The sequence below is a fragment of the Hyperolius riggenbachi genome, chromosome 4, assembly GCF_040937935.1.
Source record: "Hyperolius riggenbachi isolate aHypRig1 chromosome 4, aHypRig1.pri, whole genome shotgun sequence".
Lineage (NCBI taxonomy): Eukaryota > Metazoa > Chordata > Amphibia > Anura > Hyperoliidae > Hyperolius > Hyperolius riggenbachi.
Window position 1 is genome coordinate 124,119,317 of NC_090649.1, and position 26,331 is coordinate 124,145,647.

The 26,331-nt window shown below is 45.0% G+C and overlaps 1 protein-coding gene across 2 annotated transcripts; it reads right to left on the bottom strand.

The window, feature by feature from the left end:
* Window positions 1-422: 422 nt before the first annotated feature.
* MRPS22 (mitochondrial ribosomal protein S22) lies at window positions 423-26,222 on the bottom strand. Of its 2 annotated transcripts, none has more exons than XM_068279174.1 (8): window positions 26,109-26,222; window positions 22,931-23,091; window positions 19,139-19,303; window positions 14,388-14,531; window positions 13,885-13,968; window positions 12,051-12,196; window positions 7,351-7,453; window positions 423-666 (listed from the first exon to the last, which is right to left on the bottom strand). In XM_068279174.1, the coding sequence occupies exons 1-8, from the start codon at window positions 26,185-26,187 to the stop codon at window positions 574-576; spliced, it is 975 nt and encodes a 324-aa protein (XP_068135275.1). In that variant the 5' UTR covers window positions 26,188-26,222; the 3' UTR covers window positions 423-573. The 2 variants fall into 2 exon arrangements, with proteins under 2 accessions (XP_068135275.1, XP_068135273.1); XM_068279172.1 differs by having other exon boundaries at window positions 22,931-23,094.
* Window positions 26,223-26,331: the final 109 nt, after the last annotated feature.

Below are 26,331 nucleotides of genomic sequence, written 5' to 3' on the forward strand. Positions count from 1 at the left end.
CCAAGCCATGTCTTGTACACATACAGCTCAGTTGTGTTTTGGGAGGATCAGCAAAGGCACCCACTTTAGCATCACTTGCACCCACAGTCCATTTCCCTTTTCTCGATTATTCTCAAACATTTTGTCTTTTATATGTGTGTGGCATATATGACCACTATCTGTACTAAAGGGTCTCGGTCCTTCATGACTTACGGGTTGCATGAATTAATTCCCTGTACACTTTTACGGCATTGTTATATCAAATCCAGACTGAAAAGCCACTGGTTTAACCTGGCATTTGTGAGCTTGTAGAATTCTTCCTCTGTACCACAAATTACCAATCAATCAATCAATCACTGTACTGAGCCAAGTCCTGCTGGAGAAAAGCACTTTACAAATGTTGCTTGTTGTTGAGTATCTTAGTGAATGACAAAATAAATGTATAAAATGTTTGAATACATTTTTTATTTAGAAATGATTTAATTAGGGAAGGAATGACAGCAATACACTTGCAATCGCATGGGGAAAGACAATATCTGGCATAGAGGAGGTGGCTTCATGAAACTGAAGTATAGAGAAAATCCAGCAGTAATGTCACGAGGAGGCTACACCGCTAGCAGACTGTGGGTACACCTGAAGAGCCAGTTCTATATATCCTGGCTTCTTAGCCTCCAGCTTCACAAAAATCTGCAAGGAAAAAAAAGCAGAGAAATATAGTTATTTGCGAATTTTGCTTTCAAATACAAACACACACTTTTTTTTTTTACTTTGGCAGCAAATGGACAGCCCAGTTGCCTGGCAGGCCTGCTGATCTGTTTGGCTGCAGTAGTGGTGCATTACACCGGAAACAAGCATGCAGCTAATCTGGTCAGATTTGACAATATTGCCATAAACACCTGATCTGTTGCTTGCTTGTTTAGGGTCTATGGCTAAAGGTATCAGAGGCAGAGCATCAGCAAGACAGCCTGGCAACTGGTATTGCTTAAAAGGAAATAAATATGGCAGCCTCCATTTAACTCTCACCTCAGGTTCACTTAAACCAGTTCTCAATCCATTTTTTGAGGTGAAACTCGAAAAATTAGAATATCGAGCAAAAGTCCATTTATTTCAGTAATTCAACTAAAAAGGTGAAAGGAATATATGAAATAGATTCACTACATGCAAAGTGATAGATTTCAAGCCTTTGTTATAATTTTGATGATTATGGCTTACAGGTTATGAAAAACCAAGAAACAAAACCTTAAGGGGCCCAATACACTTAACGATTTTCCTGCTGATAAACAGCAGATTCGATCACTGTGATCGAATCTGCTGTGAAATCGTTGCGCAAACACTGACCGAATGATTGATTTCCATCCAAAATCGATCGTTCCCGTCGATCCGTCCGTGCGGAAGATTTTGCTCGATCGCCGGCGGCACTGCATAGTAAGTGCACAGTTCAGACGTCCATGTGAGAGGCGCCTGAAGATGGATCTCATCAGCACTGCAGACACCTATATTACTTACAGCCTTACCTGTCATTGTGCTATGCTTGTTTTCTAAAACACTCCTCACTTAGGCCAGGTTCACACTAGGTCCGGAAACGTATTTGTGGCTCCGTTTTGGGGCCCAGACCAAAACCGGAGCCAAGGATACTAATGTTAAAAATAGCAACAGTCTTCACTCACTTTCAAAACGAATCCGTGTGCGCAGGGCCCAGATTTGTCGGGACTTCACGGACCCGGATCGATCCCTGATACACGGAGGGGTAGTGGCAGGCAATGCAAAAACGGATCTCCCTCTACACTGAGAACTTTGCACACAAAATGGAGGGAGTTCCGCACTGCCTGCTCCTTCCCCCTATAGGTGTCCCCTCAGGTAAACAGAGGGGGTAGTAGCCAGGACGGGTGGCTGCGGGCACAGCGGCGGGAGGGGTCGCCCCCCTCATGGTGGTCCGCCCGTCCCCACTCCCCCTCCAGCTATGTGCCACAAAAGTATCCGAGCGAGTGGGGAAGCAATTACCTTATACTTCCTCTGCTCGTCCTCTAGTGGGCGGCATTGCAGGAAGTCACATCGAGCAGAGGAAGTAAGGTAAACTTCCCCTCTCGCTCGTTCGCTACACTTTTGCCACAAATAGCTGGAATGGGAGCGGGGACCCAAGTGAGGGGGGGGGGGGGGGGACTCCCCTCCCCACTATCCCCCGTCCTGGCTGCTACCCCCTCAGGCTACCTGGGGGACACCTATTGCATCCATCCATTTTTGGGGGGAGGGAAAACAAAACAAAACAGGCAAATGGAATAAAAAACGTTTTCTGCAAAAGGGCAGCACAGATCCGTTTGCGTTCAGGCTTAGCAGCGTCACGGACCGCAGGCTCCATCCTGCACCCTTGCCTAGTGATGTGATCGGGCACACTATGTCCAGGAGATCACCGGGAGTGAGGACACAGAGGACTTTAGATCTGTGTATAGGCAAACTCACGCCCATGCTCACTGTGCAGGCGTGGCTGTGATTTCAGGCTTTTGCTTCTGGGGCAAGGTTGCTGGCCTAGGGGTCGGTTGGGGCCCGGTCTGGACAGTTTAGCAAGCACTTGGAGAAAACAGAAGGAAAGGAATACGCAGACCGTTTCCCAGGAGGTTTATGCAGCTAAAAAGGTTATTATTATTTTTTTTTTTTTAAATCACTCGCCTCGCATATCCTTTAACCACTTGAGGACCACAGTCTTTTTGCCCCTTAAAAACCAGAGCCTTTTTCTCCATTCAGACCACTGCAGATTTCACGGTTTATTGCTCGTCATACAACTTACCACCTAAAGGAATTTTCCCTCCTTTTCTTGTCACTAAAACAGCTTTCTTTTGGTGCTATTTGATTGCTGCTGCGAGTTTTAGTTTTTATTATATTCATCAAAAAAGACATGAATTTTGTCAAAAAAATGACTAACTTTCTGTGCTGACATTTTTCAAATAAAGTAAAATTTCCTATACATTTGAGCACGAAAGTTATTCTGCTACGTGTCTTTGATTAAAAAAAAAACATTCAGTGTATATTTATTGGATTGGGTAAAAGTTATAACTTTTACAAACTATGGTGCCAAAAGTGAATTTTCCCATTTTGAAGCATCTCTGACTTTTCTGACCACCTGTCATGTTTCATGAGGTGCTAAATTTCCAGGATAGTATAAATACCCCCCCCCCCCCCCCAAATGACCCCATTTTGGAAAGAAGACATTCACTGAGAGGCATGGTGAGTTCATAGAAGAATTTTTTTTGTCACAAGTTAGCGGAAAATGACACTGTGACAAAAAAAAAAAAGTTTCCATTTCTTCTAACTTGCGCCAAAAAAATGAAATCTGCCACGGACTCACTATGCTCCTCTCTGAATACCTTGAAGTGTCTACTTTCCAAAATGGGGTCATTTGTGGGGTGTGTTCACTGTCCTGGCATTTTGGGGGGTGCCTAATTGTAAGCACCCCTGTAAAGCCTAAAGATGCTCATTGGACTTTGGGCCCCTTAGCGCAGTAAGGCTACAAATGCAAAAAAGTGCCACACATGTGGTATTATCGTACTCAGGAGAAGCAGTATAATGTGTTTTGGGGTGTATTTTTACACATACCCATGCTGGGTGGGAGAAATCTCTCTGTAAATGACAAATTTTTTGATTTTTTTTTTTTTTTTTTTTACACACAATTGTCTATTTACAGAGATATTTCTCCAACTCAGCATGGGTATGTGTAAAAATACACCCCAAAACACATTATACTACTTCTCCTGAGTACAGCGATACCACATGTGTGGCACTTTTTTGCACCCTAACTGCGCTAAGGGGCCCAAAGTCCAATGAGTACCTTTAGGATTTCACAGGTCATTTTGCGACATTTGGTTTCAAGACTACTCCTCATGGTTTAGGGCCCCTAAAATGCCAGGGCAGTATAGGAACCCCACAAGTAACCCCATTTTAGAAAGAAGACACCCCAAGGTATTCCGTTAGGTGTATGGTGAGTCCATAGAAGATTTTATTTTTTGTCACAAGTTAGTGAAAAATGACACTGTGAAAAAAAACAATAAAAATCAATTTCCACTAACTTTTGACAAAAAAATAAAATCTTCTATGAACTTGTCATACACCTAACAGAATACCTTGGGGTGTCTTTTTTCTAAAATGGGGTCACTTGTGGGGTTCCTATACTGCCCTGGCATTTTTACAGGTCCAAAACCGTGAGTAGTCTGGAAACCAAATGTCTCAAAATGACTGTTCAGGGGTATAAGCATCTGCAAATTTTGATGACAGGTGGACTATGAGGGGGCAAATTTTGTGGAACCGGTCATAAGCAGGGTAGCCTCTTAGATGACAGTTTGTATTGGGCCTGATCTGACGGATAGGAGTGCTAGGGGGGTGACAGGAGGTGATTGATGGGTGTCTCAGGGGGTGATTAGAGGGGAAAATAGATGCAATCAATGCACTGGGAAGGTGATCGGAAGGGGGTCTGAGGGGGATCTGAGGGTTTGGCCGAGTGATCAGGAGCCCACACGGGGCAAATTAGGGCCTGACCTGATGGGTAGGTGTGCTGGGGGGGTGACAGGTGGTGACAGGAGGCGATTGATGGGTGTCTCAAGGTGTGATTAGAGGGGGGAAATAGATGCAAGCAATGCACTGGCGAGGTGATCAGGGCTGGGGCCTGAGGGCATTCTGAGGGTGTGGGCGGGTGATTGGGTGCCCTAGGGGCAGATAGGGGTCTAATCTGATGGGTAGCAGTGACAGGGGCTGATTGATGGGTGATCAGTGGGTGATTAGACGGCAGAACAGATGTAAACAATGCACTTTGGAGGTGATCTGAGGGTAGGTCTGGGGCAATCTGATGGTGTGGGAGGGTGATCAGATGCCCGTAAGAGGCAGGTTAGGGTCTGATCTGATAAGTGGCAGTGACAGGTGGTGAGTGACGGGCGAGTGACGGGTGAGTGACGGGTGATTACAGGGGAGAATAGATGTATACAGTACACGGGGGGGGGGGGGGGGGGGAGGTTATTACAGGGAAGAACAGATGTAAATAATGCACTGGCGAATTGATAAGGGGGGGTCTGAGGGCAATCTGAGTGTGTGGGTGGGTGATTGGGTGCCCAAGGGGCAGATATGGGTCTAATCTGATGGGTAGCAGTGACAGGGGGTAATTGATGGGTAATTAGTGGGTGTTTAGAGGAGAGAATAGATGTAAACAATGCACTTGGGAGGTGAACTGACGTCGGATCTGCGGGTGATCTGATGGTGTGGGTGGGTGATCAGATTGCCCGCAAGGGGCAGGTTAGGGGCTGATTGATGGGTGGCAGTGACAGGGGGTGATTGACAGGCGATCAGTGGGTTATTACAGGGGGGAGAGAGGCATACAGTACACAGGGGGGGAGGGGTCTGGGAAGAATCTGAGGGGGGGGGGGGTGATCAGGAGGGAGCAGGGGGCAGTTTAGGGTTAAAAAAAAATTGATGGGTGATTAGAGGGGTGATTGGGTGTAAACAGTGGTCTGGGGGGTGGGCAGGGGGGGTCTGAGGGGTGCTGTGGGTGATCAGGGGGCAGGTGGTGGTGGTGGTGGGGGGATCAGTGTGCTTGGGTGCAGACTAGGGTGGCTGCAGCCTGCCCTGGTGGTCCCTCGGACACTGGGACCACCAGGGCAGGAGGCAGCCTGTATAATAGGCTTTGTATACATTACAAAGCCTATTATACCTATTACATGCGGCGATCCGGGTGCTAGTAACCCACCGGCGCTTCCGAACGGCCGGCGGGTTACAGCGCGAGGGGGGCGGAGCCTGTCGCCGGCAGCTGATCGCGTCACGAATGGCGCGATCGCCGCATAACCACGCCCGCCGCCGCCGATGGGCGTATTGCGGTAGTTTGGGCCCAGCCCTTGCCGCCACCTATCGGCTTAAGGCGGTCGGCAAGTGGTTAAATGTTTTCTGCCCCACTCAACCTTCCTATGTGACAATTGGGTGCTAGTCTAGTTTAGGGGACCCAGCAAAAAACTTCATAGGGATATTCTGCTAACATTATTAGGGGGACAGCGCCCTCCCAAACTGCCAGGTTTCTGACAGCTTGTAGTAAACTACACCCACACTATTCGGCCAATCACACCTTTCGTGCTGTAGGGGGTACAGTGATTGAAAAACTGTTCCCTATGAGCTTTTCTGCTGGGTCCCATAAACTAGATAACGACTGGAATTGATTTCACCAAGAATTCACAGCTGTAATGCCCTAATTCAGCCTCACTTATAATGGATAGACCAGGACGTGAATTGCTTTCTCAGCACATTACATGACACCACACACCTGATCCCTGTATAGAGATGCCTGACTCCACTTGTCAGGTTTTCTGTGCATTTTCTGTCACCCGTCACCAAATGACGTTCACGTAATTGTGCACCTGTACCTACATCAAGAGATTACAGAAACAATTGCGTGTCGCTCAAAAAAACAAACAAAAAAAAACCCAAAAACTGGTTGTTGGAAATATAGTGTAGTAAGTACTGGTCATTAGCTGCAGTACTGGCCACAGAGTTATTCTCTCAACACAGTGGGGTGTTGTCCTGGGTCAGGTGATATGTGCTCAATGCAAAGTCTGGCTCTTGGCCCCTCCCACTTCCTTCCTGGCTATTTCAAGTGGATGATAAAAGGATAAGAGAGGAGTCTAGACAGCTAACAGTGCTATAAATTTGCACTGTCATCTCCATAGGAAGCTACTAAGCCCAACCAATTAGGTATTTAAAATACAGTTACTGCAAGATGTACAGGCATGCAATGCAATTTACAATGTTTTGCATTGCAAAAATGGACAGATGACCTAGGGCTTTAACTACCTAAGGACCACGCCACGCCAAATAGCGTGGACGCGGCGGCAGCCTCAGGACCGTCTAACGCCAATTGGCGTGCAGTCCTGGGGGCGTGTTTTGTAGGAGACTGTTAGACGGCGAAACCATTGTCTATTTACATAGTACAGCGTAGCAATCTACGGCAGCGCTGTACTGGGGACAGCCTTGTGACACGGTTGTCCCCCTGGGTGGCAGGGAAGATCGCGCTGAGGGGAGGGAGGGATTAAAAAAAAATATGCAAATTTATTGTAAAATAAAAGAAATATTAAAAAAAATCCTGGGAGTGATCATAGGCCACCAACAGAAAGCTCTGTTGGTGGGCAGAAAAGGGTGGGAGACTTTGTGTGCTGAGTTGTGCAACCCTGCAGCGAGCCCTTAAAGCTGCAGTGGCCTTAATTGTAAAAAATAGCCTGGTCACTAGGGGGGTTTAACTGTGGTCCTTAAGTGGTTAATGCCCTGTCAGTTGAACCCATGACCCCTATGTTCTCCTACATGCCATGAAAAATTACGACAAATACACAACCTGTCTCATTAAAAAAGTCATACCTTAATAAGTTCTCTACCATCACCTCCTTGGGACTCTCTTGCACATTCAGTATCTGGATGAACCATGTTGAAAAGCTGCACCAAATTCACAGCATCTTCCAATCTAAACAGAACACAAAAATAAGTAAAAGACCTCTGAGATCCATTATTCACTATTCTAACACATACTTAGAATGTATGCTAGCCTGAAACAATGACAGGTAATGGGACACTGTGATCGCAGCACTAAAAAATGAGGCAGGCACATATCGACTAAGATTTGCTACTGCAAATATATGGCCCAGTCTTCAACTAACTGCTATGACCTCCTATGTCCCCCTTATGACCTCTTCTATCCCCCGTGGTGTCCTTCTATGCCCCCCTGTGCTGTCTACTATGTCCCTCTTATGACCTCTTCTGTCCCCCTGTGGTGTCCTCCTATTCTCCCATGTCTTCTCTGTCCCCCGGTGGTGTCCTTCCATGTCCCCAAGTCTCCTCGTCCCATGGCCCCTCTGTCCTCCTCTCTCTGTCCCCATGTGTTGCATCTGTCTCCCTGGCAAATGATATTGTTGCCAAATGATGTGGCAGGAGTTTATTCGGATATCCAAGAAGCCAGCTCACTCCGTGTCACCGCGACTCGTGTCATCTTCCAGATGCTGTGTAGCCTATCAGTGCGGAAGCGCTGCAACGTCACAAGCCAATCCCTGCTGCCTGCTCTTTTGACTGGAGCCGATAGTCTCGGAGGCGGGACCATGGCCTATGGCTCAGTCATTGGGCCCAATCACTGCACTCGCTCAGTAGCATGGAGGGAGCTGGCTTCTTGGATGTCCGGATAAACTCCTGCATCATAATTTGGATTTACCCGATCGGTGGCAAGTATCTCATTTGCAGCAGGACAAATGCAGCACAGGGGTCAGATGCAACATAGAGGGACAGAGAAAGGAGGACACAGGGGGGCAGAGGAGGACAGAAGGGGTACTTGTGGCGGGACACCATCGGACCATAAAATGCACTGACTTCTCCCCCCCACACACACTTTTGGGGGAGAAAAGTGTGTCTTATGGTCCCAAAAATATGGTATGTGAAATCCCCCAATTCTTGAGCATTCTGGGAGACTAGGTATATTTGTACTGGTTTCAGAACTCTCAGTAAACAAACATTCCGCAGAGATCCCCTGACAGGACTAAAGACATAGCCACCTGCGACAAAATTCAAAATGTAAATCATGGAGAGGGAAGATTTTACAATGGGCAAATACTGCCTAAATGTATAAATGAACATTGTAAAAAATAAGCAATTTTAGTACGTTATCTTCACAACTGTTCATCTTTAACGCTAACTGATAATGCTGTTGTCGTCCACAATGATCGGATTGTGATGAGGTGTGCTAAGCTGTGTAAGCAATGCAGAAACATTTCTGCTGTACCCAGGGGGAGGGAGTCGAGGGGATTTGATTTTTTTTCCCTATACATACAAAATTATTATTAATTACTGCAGTGTTTTCTACTTATCGTTTTGTAAAGATCCGCAACACCCCAAAGTGTTAATCTTCGTTTAAAGTTAAAGTTCGTTTAAAGTTAAGGTTAAAGGGAAGGTCCAAGAAAAATAAAAAAATGATTTTCACTTACCTGGGGCTTCTACCAGCCCCATGCAGCCATCCTGTGCCCTCGTAGTCACTCCCGCTAGTGCAGGAAAATTTACGCATGGCACCACTAACGCGTAAAAATGTATGTGTTAATGTTCATGCACTAGCAGGAATGCGTAAAAATGTATGCAATGCAGCCCGCTGACCCCCGAGGTCGGCAAGCTGCCAGCGGGGGACTGGAGCAGCAGTGAGTGACTACAAGGGCACAGGATGGCTGCATGGGGCTGGTAGAAGCCCCAGGTAAGTGAAACTCATTTTTTTATTTTGCTTGGACCTTCCCTTTAAAGTGACTCTGTAACAAAAATTACAACGTTTTTTCTACCATCCTATAAATTTCTAAATCTATTCTAATGTGTTCTGGCTCACTGCAGCACTTTGTACTATTACAGTCTCTGTAATAAATCAATGTATCTTTCCCCTGTCAGACTTGTCGGCCTGTGTCTGGAAGGCTGCCAACTCTTCCCTGCTGGTCTGTTCCTCTATGCACACTCCAGTGTGTGTTTTATTTACATAAGCCAGCAGCTTCTCTGCTATCTTATCAGTGATAGAAGAGAGCTGGATAAAAATCCTCCTCTGTTAGGCTGTGAAAATAGCTGGCTGACACATACTGAGGGATTACAAACACAGGCAGAGCTGTCTGCAGGAAGCCTGTAATGTTCAGTGCATGAGAGAAGAAGGGGACAGAAGGTAAACACACAAATGATCTTTTAAGATTCAAAAGGAAAGCTGTATACAGCCTGCTTGTGTATGGATGTATTTTCTATGTGTGGACATACTGTACATCAACCTACTTCCTGTTTTGGTGGCCATTTTGTTTGTTTATAAACAAACTTTTTAAAACTGTTTTTGACTACTTTTAATGCGGCGGGGAGTGGCGAAATTGTGTCAGAGGGTAATAGGAGATGTCCCCTAACGCACTGGTATGTTTACTTTTGTGTGATTTTAACAATACAGATTCTCTTTAAAGTTAAAAATGACATAATTAAAAAGAACTGTTCTGGGCAACTTGAAGATGGGCAAGAGGAGCCCAAAACAGTGGACTGTCTTGCCCTACAGTTCTTTTTAATTGTATGTCTTTTTAACTTTAATTTATAAAGAATAACACTTTGTTAGGTGGTGCGGATCTCTACAAAACGATTTTGATGAAAATCCTGTGGTGCCTGGGAATTGTTTTCTGCACGCCTCACCCCCTTTCCTGGGTGGTTAAAGTGGATCCATGATAAACGTTTACTCAATTCATAATTGTGTTCCTTACATATAGTTTATAGGGCATTCCTCAAGCCAAATACTTTTTTTGTAGAAAAGGTGGTCACTGTGGGGATACCAAGGTCACCTGTATGACAAGGGGAGACCAGGAGCCAAATGGTGCAGTATTGTGGACAAGCATGGACGCCAAAAAGAACTTTTTCCCTGCTGGCCACAGTTATAAATAGATCTCCTTTATAACTGTGGGCAGCAGGGAAAAAGTTATTTCTGGCGTCCATGCTTTTGACCATATTGTAAAGGCACTTGTAGTGACCTGAAGAAGCCGGCTGAGACCCGGGAAATGCATTGTCCTTTTAATCGTGTTGAATTATTTAATCTTTTTACATTAATCCTGTGGTTTGGATTCTTCCATCTTGAGTGGTAAAGACACCCTCCCTCCACCATATTTTTGTTTCATTACATTACCTATTTTTGGGCGCCTCCACCCCCAATAAAATACTTTTTTTGGTTTGTTTTAATACCCTAATTCCTTATAAACTAAACAAGATTTTTGCACAGCTCCTCCAGCACCTAAGCACTCTGAGACCCATGTAGCAAGGCCTTATGGGAGCTCAGTCTGGGCAGGAGAAGGTGTTACTAGCCAGAGATTTCAGAGGCAGAGGGGGGGGGAGGAAAAAAGAGGAGTGACGTTTTCACAGGCTGATGCTGGAGATGCAGAGCAGCTTGCCTGTGTAATGATCACAAGCAGAACATGGCTGCTCTCATTGTATCACAGGAAATAATCATATACTATTGAAGCTGTTTGCAGATAGATATACTGTGTAAACTATCTAAACTTTAGATAAGATATATATACAAGTTACTTCTAGTTTTTACTAGAAGTTCTACTTTTTACTACTACTACTACTAGTTTTTCATCTCGGATACGCTTTAACCAGAGTGCTGCCTCATACAAAAAAGCTACGTATTTTCTACTTATGACAAACTTGTCCTAGTCATACAACAAGCACTGTGCATAAGAAATAGGTCAAGATGTCTTCCTATACCTAAAACAGGTTTGTGCGTATAACAAAGAACGTGCTCTAACATATTCAATAACATATTTTAAAATAACCTTGGCTATTTGAGGGTGGCTGAAGTGCTTGCTGTGGCATTACTGACAAAGCCAGCAATTTGACTCTTTTACAATGGCATTTTTTATATCTATTGTATTTTCACACTATAGCCGTTGTGCTGTGCATCCTGAAAATGCAATGGTGATGAAAAGTTGAATTGCACATTGCCGATGTAATGAGCTGCATACATACTTATGCTTGTGCCTCAACAGTTACTGCGCCTGTTGGCCCGTAACACACAGAAAATTTTTGCACCGCATTACAGGCATGGGCGCAAATTCGGCTTCGGGTGAGTCCGGATAGTTCTATCCGGATCTCACCCAGTAATGTTGTGCGGTGTGGGCGGGGAGGTCAAGCTTACCTGTCTGACGTCTTCTTAGGTATGTCCCTCGGCGCCTCCCACGATGTGCTCCAAGTGGCGGTCACGTGAGTACAAACACTTCCTCCTTCGGAGGAAGTGTTTGTAATCACGTGACGCGTGTGGACCGCATCGTGGGAGGCGCTGAGGGACGACCGAAGAAGACGTCAGATAGGTAAGCTTGACCTCCCCCCGCCCACACCGCACAGCATTACTGGGTGAGATCCGGATAGAACTATCCGGACTCACCCGAAGCCGAATTTGCGCCCATGCCTGCACCGCAAATACATCAGTGTGGTAGCGTCATTGGAATATTATTACTTTGTGTTGTAGTGCGAATCCATTTTTTTCTGTAGCGCCACTAGAGACAAGGACCCGAATCTTTTTAGTAACTTACAGATCTCTTTGCAGCATGTCTATCAGGAGTCCATCAATGTTCTTCAGAGAGCACAGGTACCACACCATGCCTCCAAAGTGCCGCGTTGACCGCAACAGGTCATACTTTCCTTGTTTGTCAATGTCTTCAAATACTTCATTCCGAATCTGCAACAAGTAAGTGTAAAAGGTGGCACCAATATTCCAGAGGAAAGCCTTTATTTCAGGATGGCTATAGGCACAGATCACTCACTGTCATAGTAACATTTAATAATAATGATGTAAGTGAACCAGCAGTCATGGGAGCATGATTAACTTCACACATTATCTATCGTGAGGGGGGGGGGGGGGGGGGTGTTGTCTTTTGCATGATCTTGTTTTGTCGTGAGATTCTTGTATGTTCTACCTTGTATGTTAGCCCATTTATCTATTGTGCAGCGCTTGCGTAATATGTTGGCATTTTAAAATACATTAATAAATACAACAAATAATATTACTTTAACCACTTCAGTCTACAGTGTCGATCTTATGCATCCGAGCAACTTTTCACCTCCCATTCATTCTCCAATAACTTTATCACAATTAAATTATCTATATCTTGTTTTTTTCCACCACCATTTAGGCTTTCTTTGGGTCGTACATTTTGCTAAGAATTATTTTATTATAAATCCATTTTAACAGGAAGATTAAGGGGAAAAAAATAAAAATCATTTCTCAGTTTTCTGCCATTATATTTGTAAAATTTTTGGCGCTGGAGAAGTTGCAGTAGTTTGGTACAAAATGTTCCTTAACTGCCGATATTAACGTGGGTGCCCAAACCTCTGTGGCACCAGGTGTGTGTGTATTAACATTAGGCACCAGCGGGGGGATGTTGGTGCTGGTTAAGGTTAAGCCTCTGGTGTTGGTTAGTGTTAAGCCTCGGGGCGGGTGATAGATGTTGTAGGTAAGGGATGGGGGGCAATGTCAGTTAGGGTTAGGCATCGATAGGGGGAAGGCTTGTGTGGGAACAGGATTTGGTTCTGCGATAGTAGAATACATTTTACCAACATTTTACTATCGGAATTAACACTGCCCAGTAGTAGAATATGGGGAATTTTAACGATATTCTACTAGGAACTATTTCTAGCGCCCATTTTGCATGTATGTGCACTGGACACCGGCAGACAGAAAGACAGCTACAGCCAGAGGTAAGCTCCATTAGATGATTTGGAAGATGGCTGTCCTTTCCTCCAAGAAAGCGAAAATGTCCTGTAAGGGGAACATTTGGACACAGCTTCGCTCTGTGGGAAGGGGCGTAGCAATAGGGGTTGGAGGTTGCGACCGCATTGGGGCCCTTGGGCCAGAGGGGCCCCGAAGGGCCCTCCCTCAACTACAGTATTAGCTCTTTATTCCTGTGTTCATAATAACCACTTCTATAGATACTTTGAATAGTGATAACCATTAACAAACTATTCCCCATCCCCTTCTTGCACCTCTGACACAGTAGTTGCCATTGGCAGGTTTTGGTGCACCGTCTCAATTGCTATGTATAGAGTGATTGGGGGGGCCCATTGTAAAACTTGAATCGAAGCCCACAGCTCCTTAGCTACGTCACTGTCTGTGGGTGCAGCCAGTGTGTATACAATTATCTGTAGTTACACTGTAGAGAATGCAGACCAGTCATATATGCAAGTCAGATGGTAGAGTATGTGCTGTGATCTCTTCCACATCATCTACTGTACAATAGGTTTCCAGGTAGTGTGTGGCAGATCTGCACCATGTATATGTACCTACTGAAGGTTCGTCTACTGTACTGCCTAATTAGTGCAATACCTCCTGTAGAGATCTACTATAGGCAGTTTTCACTGAGCACCTACCTTGATATAGTCTGCAGAATCAGCTTCAAATTGGATAATACAGCGATTCAGGAGTTCTTCGTGTCTATCATTTTGAAACATATGCTGGAAGGAAACAAACCCAGACAATGAGAACGGATTTCTGAGGGCCCTTTCACACTGGCGTGGTGCAGTGTATCAAATTGTTGCACTGCTACCGCGCTCCAATGTAAACCTATGGGTGACATTTCACTACTTGCGTCACGGTGCGCCAGAAGTCCTCAATCTGACGCGCTTCCAAAACTACGTTCCCGCACGTACTTGCGACGCTCTGCGTCTAGTCTATGGCGACGAGTGTAAGTGTAAACACACGCCGCAGGTTTTACGCGTTGAGCATGCAATACACTTCCACACAGTCATCGCTTGGCTAGCAGGAAGTGAGTGTCACTTCCTGCTTGGCCGGATGCCACACAGCGGAATACCGCTTAGTAACACTGTATTCCCTGAAGGCATATTTCTGTCGTATTTTTAGTGTTATTCTTTACCTGCATGTTCTCCTTTTTGAAAACAGGTGGCGGGATCAGCTTCCGGCCCTGGCGGGGAAAGAAAACTTGAAGCATCCGGTCTCTCTCCTCCCATGTCGCCTTCCGCAACACACCACTTGGCTCCCTGACTACAATAAACCTTTCCTAGGAACAAGAACACGCATAACATGACAATAACATGAAAGCAACACTCAAAATCTGTATTGTAACCCAAAAAATATTAAATGCAGTCCTCATGCCCACCTCTCCACCCGTTCTCCTCCGTCCCCCTCCTTTATACCAAAATCCTTGGCCGCGGCTCAGCACAGGCAGAAGTGTGCAGGCACGCTGCCAGGAGCGCTCCGCACGTGTGCACGAAGGTATGATGACGACACTGTGATGATGACATGTGCACGCGCAGAACGTTCATGGCCAAGTGTGCCTGGGCACTGCTGCCCGTGGTGAAGGATTTCGGTATAGAGGAGGGGGCTGAGAAGAAAGGAGAAATGGTAAGCATGAGGACTGCACCTAACACATGCCTGCCCCCCTTCTTCAGTATATTCTTCGGCTCTAGTATCCTTTAAGACATAAGGTGCCCAATAAGGTGTCTTTTAAGAAGTATGAATCAGTGGATCACTATATACAAAGTACCATAATTTCTGGGGGGGGAGGGGGGGGGGGGAATTACAGCATTTTCCTGCTGACCTGCACATTTATAAAGGTGGTAAATGGATGCTCCCTGATCAGCACCTCTACTTTCCACATTCTCTCTTTATTAGCTTCTGCAAATAAACCATTTATAAAGTCACGATAGTGTGTGGCGACCCACAGCTGTAATACAAGGGAGGCTCCTTTTTTTCGACTATCAAGCCGCTCGCCATTTTTGATCTGAGGCTCAATTCAAGTGAATGGAGGTTCAGATCTCCACTTTAAAAAATGTACCTGAAACAGAATATAATTAAAAATGTCCATGTCCTCCTGGAGAGCACTGTTGTGCATGGACCTCCTGGAACATAACATCAAAAGCTTATTGGATATGTCCTCATGAGCGCGCTCCCGCCATGTACGAGTGTGGCCGTACTGCACCTACGCAACTATGGCCTCATCTGCGGAGTAAGCCGGGCCGCTAGCAGCTCAATGCTACTGTTCAGGCATGTCCGTAGTTGCCCAGCCACACTATGGCCGTGCTCATGCAAGAAGAGGAGCCTCCATGACATGGGAAGCCTCTGCAGGATCTTCTTAGGTAAGTATCTTTATTTTATTCCGCCTCGGGTTTGCTTTAAAGCAATTATGGTAATCAATCAAAGCCATAATAAGACAGTAAATGCCCCTTTAAAAGTATGGCAAACTACAGAAGCACAAAGCGGTGGTCTGCAACGGCCTCTTTCTTATAAACAGTTTCCAAAGACCTATAAAGTATGTCTGCAAAATGTAGCTGTGCCTGGACAGATGGATGTAACTCCTTATTGGTATCAAACTTCTAGGAACTTCAATACCTTTACTGATTATATTATAGGTACTCAGCAGGTAAGCCTTAATGCTAGGTGAACCTCCCTAGCGTTAACCCCAACCTGAGCTCGGGGTAGAAAAAAGTAGCTGCGAGCGGTAAGCCCGAGCTCAGGTCAGGGTAGAGAATTCCCTGGATTTCAATGTGTTCTGGAGTCCCGCGCACGATCGGCGCTGCGCAGGGGGATTTCAGGGTCCCTTCCTGGCTATCTAAGGGGGAATATATTTTTTGCAGTGGGGGGGAAAAAAAAGTGAAATGCGTCGTGTGTGTGTGTTTGTGTGTGTGTGTGTGTGTGTGTGTGTGTGTGTGTGTGGTGTGTGTGTGGTGTGTGTGTGGTGTGTGTGTGGTGTGTGTGTGGTGTGTGTGTGGTGTGTGTGTGGTGTGTGTGTGTGTGGTGTGGTGGGTATGTGGTGTGGTGGGTATGTGTGTGGTGGGTATGTGTGTGGTGGGTATGTGTGTGGTGGGTATGTGTGTGGTGGGTATGTGTGTGGTGGGTATGTGTGTGTGTGTGGTGGGTATGTGTGTGTGTGTGGTGGGTATGTGTGGTTTAGCCTGCCTGATTCCCCCCCCCCCTCCATCATCTGAACTGGACAGAAGGAAAACAGAGAGAAATGCGCCCTGTGTATATATATATATATATATATATATATATATATATATATATATATATATATATAGATAGATAGATAGATAGATAGATAGATAGATAGATAGATAGATAGATAGATAGATAGATAGATAGATAGAGAGAGAGAGAGAGAGAGTTAGAGTTTAGCATGTCCAATTTCTCCTCATTTGTCTATAATCACGAGTTGTAATTTGATCTCCCCCCGTGTCACCTGACTACCATGGCTGATGAGCTCATTTGAAAGCACAGGATGGCAACAATGTAGCCATTTAGTTCCCAACTGCTTCTGAGCTAAGTGCTTCTGCCGTAGGGCCCATTCACACTACAACCGCTTTTCTGAGCGTTTGCGATTGATTAGCGGTTTTTAAAATCGCTTCTATTCACTTTCATTAAAATCGCTGTAAAAATCGTGTCAATTTTCGCTTACGGGATCGTGAAATCGCAGCAATTTTTCTGCGATTTTAATGAAAGTGATTGAGAGCGATTTTAATAAACGATAATCAACCGCAAAACGCTCAGAAAAGCGCTTCTAGTGTGAATGGGCCCTTACTGTTACCGAATTTTGCCTGGATTTTGACTACTCTCTGCCTGCCGCCTGCACCGACCTCTGCCTGGATTTTGACTACTCTCTGCCTGCCGCCTGCACCGACCTCTGCCTGGATTTTGACTACTCTCTGCCTGCCGCCTGCACCGACCTCTGCCTGGATTTTGACTACTCTCTGCCTGCCGCCTGCACCGACCTCTGCCTGGATTTTGACTACTCTCTGCCTGCCGCCTGCACCGACCTCTGCCTGGATTTTGACTACTCTCTGCCTTCCTTATTTGTATAGTTTCACAATTTTGTAATTAATTCAACAAATGTGTTCTAGCTTTTATATGCAGAATGCCTACCAGGCTTTTATTATGACATATTTTGGTGAGTTATGACTTAAGAATTGGAGGCCTAAAATTATTGGGGGAAAAAAATGTATCGCTTTTGACTCATAATTCAAGACAGAAATGCACCGGCAGGGAGGTTAACAGTAAATGTGCTGCGTCGGCCCATCAGTTGCCAGCCAGATATAATGGCGATTCAAGGCAATACCTCTATTGCAGCACACAACACACTGCTTCATGTAGCGGATTCACTGCCAATACAATGAGGAAGGCACGGAAACTGCTCAGCAACTGATCCCACCCACTGTAAACTGCTCCCTCACACAACCGGTAGCCTGGGGAGCTTACTATGGCGAGCACTTCTAATCCTCAACCAGCACATACAATTGCCAAGATTTGCATAAATTCAACTATAACCAAGTCCAAAACATTAACCTAGCAAGTTGTAACCAGAAGAGAAAAAAAAAAAAAATCAGGAAGTAATCAATCACCTTTACCCACCAAATTAGCCAAAATCGACTGAACCGCTGCTCAAACAGCTTGATCATTGCTGTATACCAGAAGTGTCAAACTCAATCATGTAAGGGGCCCAAAATCTAAAACATTAATTTAAGTCATGGGACAAATTTTTTTATCAAGGTTTAACACTTATTGAACAGTATAAAACTAAGGGCTTGATTCACAAAGCAGTGCTAACTGTTTAGCACGGGTGTGCTAGCTAAACAGTTAGCACGTGAAGTGCCGTTCACGGACTTTTGCGCGCGCAATCTTTTAATAAGCTGAGGTAGTGGTGGTGGTGGTGGGAGTGGAAAGGGGTGTTTTACTAGCTACAAAAGAGGGTTAAGATCCCAAGAAGTTGCTGTTGCAATCCACCTCAAACTGAATGTTTACTCCATAAACACCGTCACCGATGTGCTTCTCTGGATGGGAAGGCATTGTGCAGCTGTTCTTTTACGGATTACAATGATGCACATTGAAAGCTCTGGGAGCAGGGGGGTGCGGGGCTGAGGGCACATACAAATGGCAAGGAGGGCAGAATTGTTTGGACAACAGTGCTGTACACAGTTCTGCTGCCATTGATCCTCCAACTGTTACTCTTCCCTCCTCACCTGAAGCAGTGCCCACTTACGCTTTTAATTAAAATATTATCCAAAATCAATCATAACTTTATTGATCCGCTTCAGAGGGAGTAAAAGTGAACAGGCACTCACTAAGCATCTCCCACAGCCCAACTCCCACCATCTCTACTTAAGTCACATTGACGGCAGCATTAGTGGGCACCACTCTAATGACCAGGGCTGTGGAGTCGGTAGAAAATCTTCCGACTCCTCAGTTTATGAAACCACTGATTCAGACTCCAACTCCAGGTACCCAAAACTGCTCTGACTCCTTAGTCTAATTTTCACAAAAGCTGTAGATTTGGTTCAAAAATCATCTGAGGAGTGGGTACAAAATCTTCCGACTCCTCACTTTATTGAAACCACTGACTCAAACTCCAGGTACCTAAAATTGCTCCGACTCCACAGCCCTGCTAATGACAGTTGAGAAGTTGGAGCAGTTTAGTGAAGCAGGAAAGGTACAATTTAGAACTAGATAGATACCAGTAGGTACTAACGTAATGGGTTGACAATGTCACTAACGCAAATGAGGAGGAATTTTTAAATAAAGTCCTGTCCAAAAATTACCCTGCTTGAGTCCCCATTCAGAAGACATCTTGTAACATTTCCAGGCTGCATACATTCAGAGGTGTATTATACTCACTTGATGCGGTGTGCTGTAAGTGATGTCAGTGAACACATAATTGTAAGTATCCAAGCCGGCAATGACTGTATCATTAGCAAGAACTTCGTTTATTTGTTCCCGTTCCTTGAGCATTGGAGGCATCTCTAAGTGCTGTTCTGCAACCTCAATGGCTTTCTGAACAGCCTGAAAGAAAAAAAAAAAAAAAAAGTTCATCAAGGACTAAATGCGGCGGCACACAACAAAACTCCTGTAAACCACTGTAATAGCATACAGATTCTATACATTTTAAACGTTTTCTTTCAGCTCTAGGACATGGCGGACAGGTGAGTGGTTAGGGAGGGACCCCTGTAGGAGGGATGCCTGCACGGGGCGGTCCTGCTAGCGACGCAATCTTGCGATGGCGTCCAACTGAAGCCTCCCACCTGAATGCTAATGGCTGCTAGATGTGGTATGGCAGGTAAAGGGTGTATGACAGTGCATCCTGATTGGCTGACGAGCACCTGCTGACCACTTTTAAATGTAGCTGGATGCATGTACTGCTGTGTTCTATTGCTTGTGTGTGTTAGATTCTATACATCCCAGAATTCACTCTGTTTACCCAAAAGAATTTGCAGCATGTCAGTGTGGCCAGGCTTATTGTACTGAGACACACTCAATACACAGGAAAACAGAATCATCGGTGGAATTGCAAGGACACATTGTTAAAGAGGAACTTCAGCCTAAACAAACATACTGTCATTAAGTTACATTAGTTTTGTTAACCACCCTGGCGTTCTGATTAAATCGCCAGGGTGGCTGCGGGAGGGTTTTTTTTAAATTAAAAAAAAACTATTTCATGCAGCCAACTGAAAGTTGGCTGCATGAAAGCCCACTAGAGGGCGCTCCGGAGGCGATCTTCCGATCGCCTCCGGCGCCCAGAATAAACAAGGAAGGCCGCAATGAGCGGCCTTCCTTGTTTCGCTTATATCGTCGCCATAGCGACGAGCGGAGTGACGTCATCGACGTCAGCCGACGTCCTGACGTCAGCCGCCTCCGATCCAGCCCTTAGCGCTGGCCGGAACTTTTTGTTCCGGCTACGCTGGGCTCAGGCGGCTAGGGGGGCCCTCTTTCGCCGCTGCTCGCGGCGAATCGCCGCAGAGCGGCGGCGATCAGGCAGCACACGCGGCTGGCAAAGTGCCGGCTGCGTGTGCTGCTTTTTATTTCATCAAAATCGGCCCAGCAGGGCCTGAGCGGCAGCCGCTGGCGGTGTTGGACGAGCTGAGCTCGTCCAGACCGCTCAGCTGGTTAATTAACCACTTCAGCCTACAGCTTCGAAAATCTTATGCATCCGAGCAATGTTCACCTACCATTCATTCGCTAATAACTTTATCGCTACTTATCAAAATTAATTGATCTATATCTCGTTTTTTCCGCCACTAATTAGGCTTTCTTTAAGTAGTACATTTTGCTAAGAGCCACTTTACTGTAAATACATTTTAACAGGAAGATTAAGATAGAAATGGAAAAAAATCATTATTTCTCAGTTTTTGGCCATTATAGTTTAAAATTAATACATGCTACAGTAATTAAAACCCATGCATTTTATGTGCCCATTTGTCCCGCTTATTACACCATTTAAATTACATCCCTATCACAATTTATGGCGCCGATATTTTATTTAGAAATAAAGGTGCATTTTTTCAATTTGCGTCCATCACTATTTACAAGCTTATAATTTTAAAAAATTTAATAAGATACTCTCTTGACATGTATATTTAAAAAGTTCAGACCCTTAGGTAACTATTTATGTAGTTTTTTTTTTTTATTATTGTAATTTTTTTAATTTTTTTTTAATACAAAACTGTATTTGGGTAATTTTAGTTTGGGAGGTAAATAGCCAATTTTAGATGTAATGTAATGTATTTTTTTATTCAGTACAGGTATGTGGGTGCAGTTTACTATTTGGCCACAAGATGGCCACATTCAAAAAATTCCTAGATGCGAACGATGTCGCATCTAGAAACTAAAAAGAAGAGAAGAAGTTTCCTGGGGGCAGAAATACCACGCTCTCTGATGAGAAAGTGTCGGTATTTCTGCCAGGGATTTAGATCGGTGAATGGGAATTATATTCCCATTCACTGATCGGGGGGGCAGCGGGAGCGCGCGCCCGATCGCGCGCACCACACGTCTGCAGCACCACTGCCTATCTGGACGGATATATGCGTCCAGATATGGCGAAGTGGTTAAAATAGGTAATATAATCTCTTACCCACACTGTTTTAAAAGAGCAGGCAAATGTTTGTTTTCATGGTGGCAGACATCTTTTTGGTTGAAAGGAGGTGACAGGGAGCATGAGACACAGTTCCAACTGTCCTGTGTGCTGATCACCCCTCCCAGTTGCTAGGCAACGTGAATACCATGGGAAATCCCATCATGCTTTGCACAGCATCAGGGGAAAAAAAGCCCGGGCAGTTTTCTTTGATGGATGGAGCTTAGCTAAAAATGCAGCTAAAAATGATGCTTTGGTAAGAAAAACAAAGTTCTGATGCTGTGAAACTGTTAAAGAAACACCAGGCCTTTTCAGTTCTGCTGAGTAGATTTTTAGTACGGAGGCCCAATTACTCTGTACACGCTAGTCACTCTCACCTATCACTTTCTGCCAAGATGCTGTTCGGCTTTGTTCTCAAATAAAATCGCAATCGCTGAGGCCAACGATTTTGTGTGGGTTTTTTACCTGCATGCTACGATTTTTTGTAAAGCGCTTTTCTAAGCGCTTTTGTAGAGCGACTTAATAGTTCACTTCCTGACGCAAGTCAGGAAGTGAACTCTGACTCAGAAAAGAATAAATGCAACGTATTTATTCTTAAAAGTACTGGGCAAATGGCTAAACAAAGCGATTTTTCCAGCGTTTTGCGATTTCCCTATACCTTCCATTGAGGCAAATCGTCCCAAAAATGGTACAGGCAGCGCTTGGGTGAGCGGATCAGAATCGAACCGCTCAGATGTGAACACTCACATAGGGAATCATTGCACGAGCACTTTTAGGGAGATTTTGAAAATCGCCGGCGCTTAAAAAAGATGAAACCGCCCTAGGTGTGAACAAGCCCTTCCAGTGCATTGATGATCAGATACAGACCATAGCATGTAAGCCAGTGTAATGCCTAGTGCACACCATGCAATTTCCAGTCAGATAGACAGGTCGAATTGATCATTTCCCATAGGTCCGATCTGATTTCCGATAATTTTTCGGATCTATTTTTTCTGATAATTTCAGCACAAAATCGATCTGAAAATCAGTTGGAAATCTGATTGGACCTGATGGAAATTATTGATTTGACAAGTTGTTGTGATGGGAAATGTCATGGTGTGTACCAGACATAACACACGATGTACCTACTTGCTGTGTACATACAGTAATATCCCATTATAATAATCTTTAAGGGACTATATCAGAATAGGTCATCCATTGTAAATTCCTACAGGCGCAAGGCCTGGACCTGGGGACTGAGTTCACTATAGCCAGAGGTTTACTTTATCAGTGTTTACTATAACAAGATTTTCCTGTAGCTTATTTGAAAAGTATTGTTTTACTGTATCTGTATAAAGAGCAGGGACGGATCTAGGGGGGGGGGGGGCAAGCAGGCATCTTGCCCTAGGCGCAGTTTGTTGAATTCTTAGAAAGGCGACAAAATGAGTGGCAGTTTAGGCGCCAAAACCTGACCTTTAGGCGCCAAAAGCTGACCTTGCCCCAGGCGCAACTTGGTCTTGATCCGTCCCTGATAAAGAGGAGTCACATCTTAACTCAATGGTTCTTTCTTTCATTTGGGATACCTGCTGGTACTGTTCATCGGTCATAAGCTTGTAAGTGGGTGGTTGGGTTTCGTGCTGCACTGGTCGAAAAACTTTCGCCAAATCTAGGCCTGTAATCCTCTTCAGTATGCTCTGGACTTCTGGGTCTGTGAAGCTGGGAGTTTTGGTCACTGGACTACTGCCTGCTAAATGAGAAAATACACTTTATGTCACAGCACTGAAGAAACTGCATTTGTTTACAATCTCTGCATTCTTCACAACACAAACATTCTCCCAGGGTGCAAGGAAAATGAACTTGGTTACGAAAAGCAGCAGAAAATGCTTACAGTATATACTCAAGTATAAGCCTAATTTTTGGGCAAAAAAATGTGGCCCAAAAGTGGGTGTCTCGGCTTATACTCGAGTCACTACTCTTTGAGTAACCCCCACAGTGTCCCCACTATATGCACAGTGATGCATCATCTGAGGGACACCACACACTTGACATTTCTATGGGAGGTCCCATCTAACCTCATCTCGAGTTGTAGCCTTGGAAGACATACTGGGACAGTGTCTACTGAGTGGTGTGAATCCTTGCATTCCTATATCAAGTTTTAGATACATGACTATGTGGCTCTGCATTCCTTGCTTTATCTTTATGCCAGCTTAACCTTAGCAAAAATAGTTCTTTACATATCCATTTCCATTGTAGGCCTATGTTCTGGCTTGTTATTGCAATCTACTGAATTTATGCTGCTTTTCTAATATATGGTTGCGGCCGGCCATGGCTGTGAGTGGTGTTGTGGCTTTTGCCACCTCCGGCTTACACTCGGGTCAAACATTTTTGGTACTCAAATATAAACATAGATTTTGACTCCAAAGCAACGTCTTAAATTTATATACCGGTAAAAAGGCAGCGTGACAAGAAGCATGTGGTGGTTCCTTGCAACCCTTAACCTCAGAGAGAAATTCTGCATACATCATTGGGTGGATAGCACCCTCTCAAACTTCTAGGTTTTAAATAGATTGTAGTAAACTATAGCTACACTATTCAGCTAATCACGCTTCATGCTGTACAGGGTGCTGTGATCAGAGAACTGTTCCCAATGAGGTTTCATGCAGGGTCCCCTAACCGAGACTAGCACCGAATTGGTAAAGCAACCACTCTTTATTGTAGCTGCTGGGTCTCCTCTGTTCAGCAGCTGTCCACATAGCTGACATCCACACCCCCTCACCACCATCATTTAGTCTCATAGGCTTTACTGAGGCATGCTCCTTACACTGCTTCGAGACGTGGTGGACACACCAGCTGTACAGAAGAGACCAGACAGTGGTATTAAGGATAGACATCTATACTCATGGCCTCCACCATGCTCTGTATGTGCATTCTGCATTTAGGAAGGCTCAGTGGGCAATGGGGAAGTAAAGGCCCCCTCAGTTTATAGCTGGATCAACTTCCCTGATTTGGGGCTGGAGCACACCGAGCGGGTTTTCTGGTGTTTTTACAGCCGCTTGCGGCTGTGGATACGCTTGGTCAATGTATCTCAATGGGGTGGTTCACACCAGAGCGGGAGGCGTTTTGCAGAAACGCATACTCCCGGGCTGAGGCATTTTTTGGATTGCGGAGGCGTTTCTGCCTCCAATGTAACGTATAGGAAAAATGCAAACCGCTCTGAAAAACGCCTGTTCAGAGCGGTTTTGCAGGCGTTTTTGTTACAGAAGCTGTTCAGTAACAGCTTTACTGTAACAATATATGAAATGTAATACACCAAAAACGCTACCCAAAACTGCAAAACGCTAGCTGAAACGCTCCATAAAAATAAGAAATAGTGTTTCAAAAACCGCTAGCGTTTTGCGGATCTACTAGCGGTTTTTGGTGTGCCCCAGGCCTCGGTGAGTGAGTTACAGATTTCAGACAGGATTGCCCAAAATTGCCCCTTTGGAACACAACAAAGGGGTAAGGAAGAACGGGATTTGGCCGGCGATGAGATGATTTGCATTCTATATGCTTTGGGGTTGGGGGAAGGTGAATATTGGGGACAGCCATACAAGTTAGAGTCTTAGCAGGGCTTGATCCTGTCTCTAAAAATTCGTAGACATACTAGATCAGCGCTGCTCTGATTATTATTGCTCACTGCAGGGAAATAGCACTGTGCAAACAAAATAAGGGAGGAGGTGCAATGCAAGAGTGCTTTTGACACCCAGGTCAAGCACAATGCGCAAGCTAGCTCATCATTTAGCTATCCGGAGGGACAGACCGCTAATTAAAATCAGAAGGCAGCTGTACAAAAACTAGATTCACGACTGTGGCTACACCAAATGACTCAGCCAAAGATTACCTACCATATATGAGGCTTGACACTGAATCTTCTCAGTGGAAATAGTGATATGACCTGCAATTCCACTGGACAGTCTCACATTATTTTCAGTGCCAGGAAGATCAGAAACTTTGCAAGGACTAATCAGATTTGGAAGCCTGACATATGATACCTGCCATCTTGTACACTGTCTACCTCCAGCCACCCTGACATCTCATTTACCGGTAAACATGATATCCAAACCCAGTCTTCTATTCTATTCTCGCACCCTACTCTCAACAGAACCAACATTTGCCAGTACTTGTTAGTTTTAGGGGACCCAGTAGGAAATCTCATAGGGAAATTCAGCTTACGTGATTGGGTGGCCAGCACCTTCTGGAATTGCTAAGTTTTCAATAGGTTGAAGTAACTATTTGGTCAATCACAATGCTTTGTGCTGTAAGAGGGTGTTGTGATTGGAGAACTGTATGTGGTTTTCTGCTGGGTCCCCTAGTAAACTATCGCTAATTGTTCTACTTTATTTAAAGTTACGGGTAAAATACCAAAAAAAGTTCAGATTTTTCACTATGCACACCCGCTAATACAGACTACAGGAGTCTTGAAAATGACTTATCTGCTGCAACAAGGGAGTGGCAAATACATCAGAGAGCTGCTTGATATATTTCAAGGTCAAAAATATTTTCGGGGGGGTTCTTGATATTGGCAGTAGTGTGTCACTCATTAGTGACACTTGTCCCGTGTGAGTGACTGAGAGACACATGGAGATCTGTGTAGGACACAGGCATGTTCTGCTGATTGCAGCTATCCGGATCAGATGACCGTTCTTATGAATGAGCCTCGCGATCACTAGCAGGAAGATATTGCACAGTTGTGATTAACACGTTAAATGGGAAGAAGCTCACCCGCCGCACACAGCCGCCTTCGGACGGTCACCCTATCCGGGCGCAACCTCCTAACCATCCATGCTATGCGGGCAGCCATGTTTCCTTCTCTGACACAGGCTACGCCCACATTAAGGTCAGGCGGCGCACAGTATGCCGGGACTTGGAGTTTACTGCTTAGCGATGGAGTTCTGCGCCTGCGCACGGGACATGGAGGGAGGGGTGGAGGAGGGACGGAGTGGTG

Coding starts and splice junctions, on each gene's coding strand:
- MRPS22 (XM_068279172.1), bottom strand. CDS start 26,187: ATGGCTGCCCGCATAGCATGGATGGTTAGGAGGTTGCGCCCGGATAGG. Junction 14,532..19,138: donor CTTACAGCACACCGCATCAA/GTGAGTATAATA, acceptor TCTTGTTCCTAG/GAAAGGTTTATTGTAGTCAG. Junction 13,969..14,387: donor TCAAAAAGGAGAACATGCAG/GTAAAGAATAAC, acceptor GTTTCCTTCCAG/CATATGTTTCAAAATGATAG.